This window comes from Brassica oleracea, unplaced genomic scaffold (genome assembly GCF_000695525.1).
Source record: "Brassica oleracea var. oleracea cultivar TO1000 unplaced genomic scaffold, BOL UnpScaffold00871, whole genome shotgun sequence".
Taxonomy (NCBI): domain Eukaryota; kingdom Viridiplantae; phylum Streptophyta; class Magnoliopsida; order Brassicales; family Brassicaceae; genus Brassica; species Brassica oleracea.
Genome location: NW_013617491.1, coordinates 36,733 through 47,940, shown reverse-complemented (window position 1 = coordinate 47,940; position 11,208 = coordinate 36,733). Strand labels below are relative to the sequence as shown.

The following is an 11,208-nucleotide window of genomic DNA, read 5'->3' as shown; positions in this document are numbered from 1 at the left end:
GGGGGGGGAAGATCGTGGATATTTCCGTCCTACCAGTGCCCAATCAAGATTAGCTTGAGAGTTTCCCGTAACCGTATTTGAAGTTTCACCTGTCTCAAAATCCTTCCTTGAGGGATCTCCAACAACATCACAACCAAGCGCTGGAGGTAGTCCTTCCAGCTCTATAAGCATCTCACTAACAATGTTACGTTTGGGATTGAGCTCACATATCACGTTGTCATGAACATTTACCTCCATTCCTACACTCTTAGCCACCTCCTCAATCTCCTTATCCTTCTGAAGGATTTGGACTCTCTTAGAAGTGCAGCTCTTCCCTTTATGACCCCAAGAGTTGCAAACATTACACTTTGGAGGCATCCAGGGGTAGCTCACGTCAATCAGCACCTTCTTACCGACTCCATCCAGGAAACTTATCTTCTCCACCAATGGGTTATGGAGATTTACCTCCACAAGCACCCGAGCTACGTCAAGCCTTGTACACTTCTCTGTGTTTGGATGCAGTTTGATGAACTTGCCCGCAGCTCGACTCAAACACTTCAAGCCCTTGTAGGAGAACCTCAGAATAGGCACACCCTTGAGATCAATCCACATTGGCAAAGTAGAGAGGTCCGGAGGCTTTAGAGCCGTTTCAGGAGACCACTCATTCATCACCAAGGGAACGTCCGCGATGTGCCAATAGCGCCTCTGAGTCACACGAGCTCTCATCTGGGGATTCTCAATGCGAAACAAAACCGTGTTCTTCTCGAGGAACTGCACATCGATTTTACTCCCCTGCTTCGGAGAAGGCCAGATCCGGTTTACGGTAGCATGAATGGTACCCACATGTGGAGCGTCCCCGATGAAATACCCTACAGCATAGCACCGCCAGAGAGGATCGGGGTCCGACAAGATTTCGTCAGGTATCGTAATCGAAACAACGCCATCTACCACTTCTGAAGGTCCGGGAGACTCAGTCGGAAGGGGCTTTGTCCAGGGTGAGCGAACTTTGCTTCGGATGTTAACTTCTTCACCGGCGCGACCTTCCGTCGGGGAGGATTGAGAATCGCCTTCTTCGTCGCCTAGAGTTGCCGTCATTTTGGGTGATATTTACGTATTACGTATGCATAATCTTTTTAAGTTGGCTAAACTTTAAAATTAACTCTTACTAGGGGTTTTTTTTTGAAAAAACTCTCACTAGGGTTTGTTATGTATGTAGATTGCAACATATATTTACTAAAAACAAAATCATCATTTCTGTTCGCAAAAAAAAAAAAAACAAAATCATTTATGAAATAAAATGATGAATTTATTAAAAGAATGAAAATTAATTCGCAAAATAATATATATTTTTTGCCCAAAATTTAACTCCGTGTAACTTTATAAATGTAGTTTACGTTAAACAATATCCATCTAATTTCTCCACACCTATATATTTCGATCCGTATCTAAATATTTCTAGAACCAAAAATAAAATAACAACACATACTAATCTAACCAAATTTCACCAAACAAAAAAAATCAGAACTGTAGGACATATATCACTGATCGGTAAGACATATTAATCATATCGGTACTAAAACAATCAAACATTTGTAATTAATAATGGCATACAATGTCGTATCCATATATAATTTTATACCAAAAACATAAAACATCATATTTTATGTTATTTTGAGCTTCATGGCTTTCTCATTTTGTTGGGAAACAAAACAAATAACAAAAATCTTGATAAGAAAGACCAGTCTTAAACTAAGTAAAAAAAACAGTCTAAAACTACATCTATCCATAGATACTTAAGTTGCAAGCTAACAAATTAAATCTTTGTAAACCAAATGGCCAAATGTAAAAAATAGTTGGATATATCAGGTCGATGATAAATGATTTTCTTATCGTTATTTTTGAAGGTGTATATTTTTCTCACTGGGTGCAATATTTATCGGTCATTTTGCAGAGATTGGGACCTCAACTATGAATCTTAATTTTTTTTCAACCCTTAGAACAAAAAGAGATGATAGCCACTAGCTTCCGCTACACTGGGACCAATATTCTTCCGAATCCATTGACTACAAACTAGAGATATACAACGCTCCTACATTTATACCATAAATATTCGCCTGGACCCTTAATTTTTTTTAAACAAATGTCTTAAAAGATCTCTAAACAAGAACGTAGTTAAATATTAAAGAAAAAACAAGATATGATAGCTTAGTGGTGCTCATTCAACCATGCCTTGAGACAGTCTTATTAACACATTGAAATTTATCAAGTTATTTTGTTATAAAATATAATTTACTTAAAATATAAAGAAAGATCAACGACCCAATGCTCTCTCTCCACAATATGTATGTTGAGCCGCCTTAATACTAGTTTTTCTTTTCGATGGCGGATATTCACTGGTGTTCAGCATTCTCTTCAAGTTCAGGAGAAACGATCAACTGATTTTTGTCGGGAAATATTGGGAAAAATGCCTTCCGGCCATGTGAATCGCTCTCATCTTTCTCACTAAATCGCTCTGCTGCCTCAGCCAGCTTTATAAGTCTTGTTTTTTTTTTGAAACATCTAATAAGTCTTGTTTATCTACTCTTTTTTAGGGGGTTAATATAGTGTTTTATGACTTTTATAGTAACATAGTGATAACAGTAGACTGGCATTAACACGAATTATTAAGTTGTAGGAAAGAGATTTTAAAATACAAGTTGAGAAGATAAACAGTGATATTTAAAAATGTTTATAGTTACTTTAAAAATATGTTTATATATAGTACCCCAAGTTAGTGAGTAAAAATTTCAAAAAGTTCCTATTAATTTATGTCGTTATATATATGGTTTTTTTGTTACCATACTTTATTTCATTTAATTTATTTTCTGTATTTTCTATATTCGTTTGTTTAGATTTATCATTCTATTTTATAGTTATTTATTTTACATTCTTTGTCTCAAATAAACTTAGCTTCGTATTTTGATATTTACTTTTCTCCATTGAGTATATATTTCTATAGTTATATGTTTGTTGTAATTATTATATTTTATTGTATTCAATTTGAGTTTTAATATTTTTATATATTCGTAAAAAAATTCAATTTTCTGCAGTTTTAACATGGTTATATTGTATATATTTAATTACAAAAGTGTGATGATTATTAACCAAGAATATTATCTATATGATATCCCTAAACACATATATTGTCTGTCCACTGTTGATTTATTTTGTCAAAAGAAGAATAACGAATGAAAGAATCATAAATCATCAATGTAAATCATGGGGGTCAAACAGGTTACTTTTGCAAATCCCCTTAAGTTTGATGTTTTGGTCAAGTTTAATTAATTTAAAGAACAATTAATGATCTTCACAGTAACATTACAACCAAAGTCAAATATGATAAGCATCTAAAATGATCTCGATCTAATAAAAAAGTTATTTGGTTGGTATGAAGGAAGAAAGCACTAACAAGACATGTATAAGTGTGCTTCACATAATTGTTCCTAACGAATAGGAAAACAATCAAATTCGAAAACAAAGTCAATGATGCAGTGCACTAACCACAGACTCACTTAGAAGTGATATATTTGTGCTTAGCCACTTTCCTCCTCCTTTGATAAGACTAATTGACATTGATGTCTATTTTGCTTTAAAGAAAAAAAAATCTGTAAGCTTGTGTGACATATGTGTATCAACACAACAGGAAGGGAAAGTAAAAAAATTACCTGTAACTGGCAAAACAAAAATTTTACATGTTGAACCAAATTTGCACAGATTTTTTTAAATAAAAAATAAATACTACAAAATTACAAATGCAAAAATACAAGAGAATGGTATGGATAAACATTGGGGCACTCAAGCCATAAAGAAGAGGTATGCCTAAATCTAGAAGGTGAATTATTGGGGGATTAGTCTAAAGTTAATCCAGGATTCTTCTTGGATAAACTAAAATATCATGATTTGGTATTCCACTTTGTGTGAAAAAGGCTCTTTAGTAGTCTTTACATCTACAGGATTACCCACCAATAACCAACTTTTATCCTAATTATCACTTAGAGACTTTTGTACTAACAGTAAACAAATCAAGCTTTGCATATAATTAGAGAAGAAAAAGTTTTTCTTCAAACTTCGTGAGAAAATTAAAGTTGCAAGCAAATAAGAGATACAGATATTAAATCGAAATTTAACTCAAAAACCATATGGATGAACATTATTGCAGCACAAACAAGTGAACAGCATGAATGGTTCACAAGCATTTGGTTCTAATATACCACACTGATGGACTCATTCTTTACATCGGAGTGGAAATGAGAGCTGAGTTTTTTTTAAAAAAATATAGAATGAAAGAGTATATTTGGTTGAACTACTTTTATATTTATTAAAAATAGAATATCAAGCAATAAATATTTTGAAATATATGAAAAATAAGTCTCGAAGATTAAAGCTGAACACACACAAGAAGAGAAAGTGTTATTTGTTCTGAACAAGCACGTACAAAATAAAGAGATTCCAGAGTCTTACAAACACAGATTTAGTAAAAGACTAGATGATAAGAGTTTTCAACACACATCAGTTTAAGAAGAGACTGAAACATTGGAGGAACTGTGCATAATGTTTTGTGGACTCAATCTTTGTTCTTAGATTTCTCCACTGCACTTGGAGCTGAAACAAAGCAAACCAAACAGCCATTAGTATTCAGATATCAAAGGAAGATGCTTGGCAAAACAAAAATGGCTCTTACCTAAACCAATAGAATCAGAGCCCTTCATGATCTTCAGTTTCCTACATGATTCAGTAAATATTCTGCAAGTAGTAACAAACAACTCATAAAGGAACCATCTTTTTAACTGATAAGCTTATTGAAATTGAGTTCAAGCGAAGCTTACTCCCAGGGGACATCTCCAACGAGCATCCAGTCACCGTCTTTATCTTCATAAGTAAGCACAAACTCTGATCCATGAAGAAGATCCTTCAGCTTCACCTCACTCATTCTTTCCCTCCCATGAGCTCCATGAAGCCCACATTGACCTGAGACCACAAACCAAACAAAAAAAAACTCACTGCTCTTGTTTCATTTCTTTGTAATAAAGGGTTTTACTTTTGAACTCACCAAGAGTGAAGCAGCTGAACATTTTCTCAAGTGCCGAAGACAAGTGTTGATAGCAAGTGTAGGTTCTCAAATCCACTTTCCTCAGATAGGGAGCACCATCCATGCTCACCTTCACAAACAGAGGACCAAGACCAACCTCATTAGTGTTCTTGGAAGTAGAAGAAGCCATTGTGTTCTTCCTGTAAGATCTGATTGGAGGCCAACCAACAACCTGCGCCCTAAAAACCCCACAACACATTATGTTTCATTTACTCATAAAACAAACTCATAAACATGTTCCACATTAGTTACATACTTGGAAGCAGGTGCATTGTTGGAGCCGCTCTTAGCAAGATATCCTCTTTTGTTGCCTGAAGCATGGTCTTTGCAAGGGAGCAGCGGGAAGAGAAGTTTCTCATCAGGAGTTCTTGGACTCAGCAAACCGAAGTCAGTTTCTCTCTGGGGAGATTGAGATGATTCAGGAAGACCTAGCCTTAGCTCTGTAGCTTTGAAGTTGAGACTGCTCTTCTTGTCAGTATCTAGAACAAGATTGGGAACGGTTGAGCTGTCAACAGAGGAGGAGCAATCAGACAAACCCAAGTAGTTGCGTTCCTTCAGACAAGTTGATGTACCCAAACCCTCCTTGTCCACACTTTGCAATTGATAAGTCATGAGATCTTTATCTGCTTAGCATCACAAGAACAACCACAAAAACAAAACAAGATTCTCAAACTCAACACAGTTCAAAGCAGAAACGACCTACATTGAAACTTAACGTTCTTGAATGTTAGAAACAAATCTTGACCTAAGTGAAGCTAGTAGTACCTGGAGAGAGAAGACGAACACAGTAGAAGATCAAACTAACGAAGAGAGAGAAAGTGCACGAATTTAGGAGAGAGAAGGGAAGCAGAGCTCAAGGTCCCATCCATGGAAAGCTTAACAAAAGCGCAACATTCAAGAACAAGTGAGAGAAGAGAACAAAACATATGGAAGGAGTGGCAGTTTTGGTAATAAAATACAAAAATATGGGCTTTTTTAAAAACATAAGAGATCCGACGGTTGAGAATGAGTAGATGAGAAAGAGTCTGAGACGTTGGATCCGTGGAAGAGTATAATAATAAATACATGTCGTTGTTGCAGGTAACATGGTTTCAGGTTTCTTGTTTGGAACGAAGCATATAAATATATATTTTTAAATTAACGTATGTGCCAATGACCATTTTGTCCTTGCTTTCTTTTTGTTGGTCCACAAATAACGTGCGTGTGTTTATTATTGTTTTCTTTTTGGTAAAATGTTAAGAAGTTTATTATTGTTTTCATAAAATATCATTTGTATTATTACTACATGTTTTATGTTTCATCAACATAACGTTCAAGATTATATCTATATATATCAGATTATTTTCTTATTTGAAGCTAAGAAAATTATTTAAATAGAAATAGGACCATCCTAATACTTAAAGAGTCTGAGTGGTCTAAATTACCTATAAATTTAATATTTTCATATAGTTTGAGTTTTAATAGTTATGGGACCACATATTGGTTGATGTTTTGTCTGCCTGAAATTTGGCAATATTTCCCAATGAAAATTAGTAAAGAAAAAAAGTAAGACAGAGCAATAAACCAAGGGGGTAAAACTGGGAGATCACGAAACAATTAGATGGTGTAAAAGAAAGAAAAATTATTATTAATTAATTAATGGACTGTGAAATTATAAAAGGAGACAGAGGAAACACAGCGAGGGACAATAAAGCAGCAACTGAACTTGGGTTTGCCTGCTGGATTTCGTGTACCTAATCCGATATTTAGTTACTAATTAACTAAACTGTTTATTAAATTTACCATTTCATTTTATCTATAAAAAGTTATGGAAGCTAGAAAACTATCTGAATACCAAATATTTTTTTAAGTCAATAACTTTTGTTAGACATATTCAACTAAAATTCTGCTAACTAAAAAAATATAACTACAATAATATATGATTTAAATTTATACATATTTATTATTAAATAAAAAAAAATAGTGACGAATACATTTTTTTTGTGAACAATTTCTAATAAATTTAAAACTATAAATTCAATAAATTTAATTATTTAAATTTATAATTTATCACATATTTATACAAATTAAAAATTTCTTTTAAATAGTTTTTAAGATATCCAATCTGATATGATCGCTCCAGAAAAGATCTAATCGTTTCAAATATGAATCAAAATGGAATATTAGTGCTTGAATATCAATTCTTTTGTAATCTGTACTAATAAATACATCTGAAATATGTAAGCGCAGCTATTTGTATATTTATCATTAGTCGTTTTGTTTTTGTTATATTATATAGCCTAAGAACATCTCCAATTATTGCTCAAAAATGAACCTTTCCAATTTTATTATACTTTTACTTTAAACTAAATATTATCTTAAATACTTATATTCATCATACAAATTTGTTTTGGAGTTAGTTAATTTTTAAAAATAAAATAAAATATTAGTTATGCTTTAAAATTAAATATGTGCGGTCATTCAATTCAACATGTAGAGCATCAGTTTTATCCTTTCTTAAAACATAGCGGTAGTTATGAAATTCCAACAGTACTTTAGAAAAATATAACTAAAAAAGAATTCTATTTCGAAAAGAAACTCTATTTTAAAGTTTCTAAAACTCTAGATTTGAAGTTTAAAAGTGTTTTTCTTTAAAAACAAAACTTCAAACTCAACTTCAAAACTATTTGTATTTTATAATATATACCTTATATTTGTCATAACTAATTTGAATTCATAAAACTTTTGTAAATAACTAGCATATATATAAACATATTGCAACAATATTAATTAATAAAATACACTATAAAAATTTAATAAAAATAATTTAATTAATATTAAACTTCAAACAAAATACTATATTATTCCATAAAATGATTTTTGAAATGCATATATGATCTATTAGTGCATTTCAAAGTAAAATGACTTTCCTCATTTTTACTTTGTAGATTACGAGCTAAAAGTTATTGAAATCGGGTGATCTTGATACTTGAAAATACATAAGATCAGAACAAGAAAGTAAAAGAGAAACATAAAATATTTTTTGTTAAGTTTCTTTTGTATATTATTGTTGTCTAAATCTAGTTTAAAATATTTTAAATCTTATTTTAAAGTTATATTTAATTTTATGTGTAAAATTTAAAATCTGTAAACAAAAGTTAAAATATATATGATATAATTTTTTTTAAGGATTAAAACAATAAACAAAAAAATATTTATGAATTATAAAAGTGATGTGTGATTGTAGGGACCAAAATGTAAATAAAAATGAGAATTCGGCCAAAAAAATCACGTACTTTGCACGAATTGTCAAAAGAAACCTGGACATATTGGCTGGCCAATAAAACACTGAACTTTTGTTGAATTTTTTTGGTTATTAAAAAACTTACGATTGACTGACCAGATTAACACACCGTTAACTGAGTTAACAGATAATTTAGACGACATTAAGTCGACGTTAATTTTGGGTGTTAAAGTATACGACGTCGTTTCATCTCTTTGTCTGATTAAAGACAAATGAATGAAACGACATCGTTTTATATATCTTTGTTATTAAAAATATGGGCTTACGTCGTTTTATATATCTTTGTTATTAAAAATATGGGCTTCCATCGAATCGAACCCGTGTACTCGAGTTGAATGGTAGGGGTTTTTGCCACTGAGCTAGTAGACTTTGCAATAGATTTACGAACATAGTTCTTTTTATTGTCTTCGAATCCGAGTTAAATGAATCAAAAAGAAACGACGTCGTTTTCTCCTCAGATGGCTATAAACCCTAAATTCCCAAAATCATAAATCCAGAAAGAACTTCACGATTCAAGCTCGATTCTCTTCAATTTCTTCCTTAAGAATCTCGATTCTCACCTTTCCTTCTTCGGGTATCGCATGATGAGTGCGGGTTGTGAGGATTCGTCTGTGAATACGATGGGTATTCGTGGTATCCCGGAGCAATGCAGCTGTGGTCGAAGAAATGGGATATACACACAAAAAACGAAAGAAAATCCAGGAAGATCTTTCTTTAGATGCCCAACGTTTCGAAATGTAAGTGTTTAATTTGATTATGGGTGCAATTGACTGTGTTTAAGAAATTGTTTGAACATAAAGCTTGTTGTCTTTGAATAGCTACTAGGAGACTATGTTTGTGTAATTCTAATGGTTTCAGTGATTTGGACTCATGATTTATGTAAGTCTAATGTTTTAAGACTCTGTTTATGTTATGGTTAATGTAAGACTTTGTTTACTTCTTGATTGTAAATCGATCATCACACAACAAAATAGAACAAAACAGCAACCATCATCATCACACAACCATCATCATTGTTTAACAAAACAGCAAAAGAAAAAAAGTACATAAACCAGAAGACACCATCATCATCACACAACAAAACATAAGCATTCCGACAGAGACAACATCATCATCACACAACAAAAACAAAAGAGTAGTTCTTGTTCCAAAAGCATTTAAAATTGATCTAAGAGAACCATCTTCTCCACGCTCCTGTCTGTGATGCTTGTGAAGATTGGGGAACTTCCCATCGTGATGCTTGAGCTTGTGATGAGTGAGCTTGTGAGGATTGAGCTTGGGAGGATTGAGCTTGTGACTCTTCAAAATGTAGTCCCTGTATCATATAAATGAATTGTCAATAACCTCAAAAAACTCAGACACATTACCAATAGCTAAAAAACTAAGACCCTTACCTGATATTTCCTTGGTTTGCCTCTTGGTTTCTTAGGTGGACTCGAAACATAAGCTTTCTTACATGTATTCTTGTAGTGGCCTTCTTCTTTGCAATTAGAGCATGACATAACTCTGTTCACACGGCTCAGCTTGGTAGTAGACCTTGTCTCATTGGCTCCCTTCTTTCTATCATGGTTTTTAGGCCTACCAAGATTGCCATTTTGATTAGGTGGTGGAATCACACCTAATCTATTGGTCTGAGGCCACTCTATCATCCCATTTACAGGACTGATCCCACGCCACTTAGAAGTTGTATAGCAAGGAGCAACAAATTCAGAAAGTTTTCTTTTCGCACCAAGGATGATTTTAGCAGCATGAATGCATGGAATACCATTCATTTGCCAGCTTCGACATGCACAAGTCTCCTTCTCCAAACTCACAACATATGACTGGTCTTTATACTCCACCTCAGTCTCTGGCCCAATTGCCAATCGCAGTATACACCCTTTGGACTTCTTTTCAACCCTGTCTAACTCTTGATGTGTCTTCATGGTGAACGTAGTCTTCCTGTGGGTAGCCATATTAGACCAATTGTAGTTCCTAGTCATACATTGGCGCCTTATCTCCTCTAAAATGTCGAGCAGAGTCTTCTTCCTAGCCTCCCTGATGGTCTTGTTGAAGGACTCACACAAATTGTTCAGATTATTATTGCAGTAGGAGCCTATCTTGAAGAAAGCTCTAGACCAAGTCTCTGGCTTTGTCTTCATCAGATATGCATGTGCGCCTGGATCATAGTTCTTAAGCTCATCCATGTTGTAGTTGAACATACCAGGAGTGTAGCTCCTTGCAATGAACCAGAAGAACCTTTGTAACCTTAGATCTTTTCCACCTTTCCTCCAGTTCTCATATATATGGTGACAACACTGCCTATGCTCAACTTCTGGAAGGAGGGTATGAACTGCCTTCACTAATCCCTACAAGATCAGAAACAAAAATATCAGAAAAAAAAAATTCAGAAACAAAAAAAATCATAAACAAGATCAAACATTCATAGAAAATCATGAAAGCAAAGTGTTTACCTTTTGTTTGTCAGACATTATAACAAAGCTTTTCCCATCTTCCAATCCCAAATCCAAGGCCAAACGCTTCACAAACCAATCTCAGTTTGTATCATTCTCTATCTCCACTACAGCCCAAGCAATAGGGACAATCCTATTGTCTCCATCTCTTCCAACCACAACCAACAACTGTCCCTTGATGTCCCATTTCAAAAAAGCTCCATCTAAGCCAATAACTGGCCTACAAGTTGATATCTTGCATATTCACATTGTTTATCCATTTATTCATGTGTATTTTCATCATATAGATTAGGATTTAGTCATGTCTAGGTTGCATTTTGCATACATATGTCTCTATCAGGTATTGGAGTACCACATGGAGTTCC

The 11,208-nt window shown here is 33.7% G+C and overlaps 3 protein-coding genes across 3 annotated transcripts in view; all 3 read right to left on the bottom strand.

Moving 5' to 3' along the window:
- Positions 1–1,074, bottom strand: part of LOC106320282 — a 1,552-nt gene extending 478 nt beyond the window's left edge. The window contains exon 1 of the mRNA XM_013758645.1: positions 34–1,074. Within this exon, the coding sequence (XP_013614099.1) occupies positions 34–1,074 (1,041 nt within the window). The remainder of the gene's footprint in view (positions 1–33) is intronic.
- Positions 1,075–4,372: 3,298 nt separating this feature from the next.
- Positions 4,373–6,016, bottom strand: LOC106320280 (auxin-responsive protein IAA8). Its single transcript, XM_013758643.1, has 6 exons — positions 5,873–6,016; positions 5,364–5,730; positions 5,069–5,286; positions 4,845–4,986; positions 4,700–4,761; positions 4,373–4,620 (listed from the first exon to the last, which is right to left on the bottom strand). The coding sequence occupies exons 2-6, from the start codon at positions 5,717–5,719 to the stop codon at positions 4,583–4,585; spliced, it is 816 nt and encodes a 271-aa protein (XP_013614097.1). The 5' UTR covers positions 5,720–5,730; positions 5,873–6,016; the 3' UTR covers positions 4,373–4,582.
- Positions 6,017–9,558: 3,542 nt separating this feature from the next.
- The window catches only part of LOC106320281, a 7,071-nt gene continuing 5,421 nt past the window's right edge, over positions 9,559–11,208 (bottom strand). The window contains exons 2-5 of the mRNA XM_013758644.1: positions 10,955–11,063; positions 10,844–10,909; positions 9,785–10,738; positions 9,559–9,705 (exon numbers count right to left, since the gene is read on the bottom strand). Coding sequence (XP_013614098.1) covers positions 9,559–9,705; positions 9,785–10,738; positions 10,844–10,909; positions 10,955–11,063 — 1,276 coding nt within the window. The remainder of the gene's footprint in view (positions 9,706–9,784; positions 10,739–10,843; positions 10,910–10,954; positions 11,064–11,208) is intronic.

Excerpts from the sequence above, each read along its gene's own strand:
- LOC106320280 (XM_013758643.1), bottom strand. The coding sequence starts at position 5,719 with ATGACTTATCAATTGCAAAGTGTGGACAAGGAGGGTTTGGGTACATCA. Across the intron at positions 4,987-5,068 it reads GTTCAGCTGCTTCACTCTTG|GTCAATGTGGGCTTCATGGA; the intron begins GTGAGTTCAAAA and ends TTGTGGTCTCAG. Across the intron at positions 4,621-4,699 it reads CTCTGATTCTATTGGTTTAG|CTCCAAGTGCAGTGGAGAAA; the intron begins GTAAGAGCCATT and ends GCTTTGTTTCAG.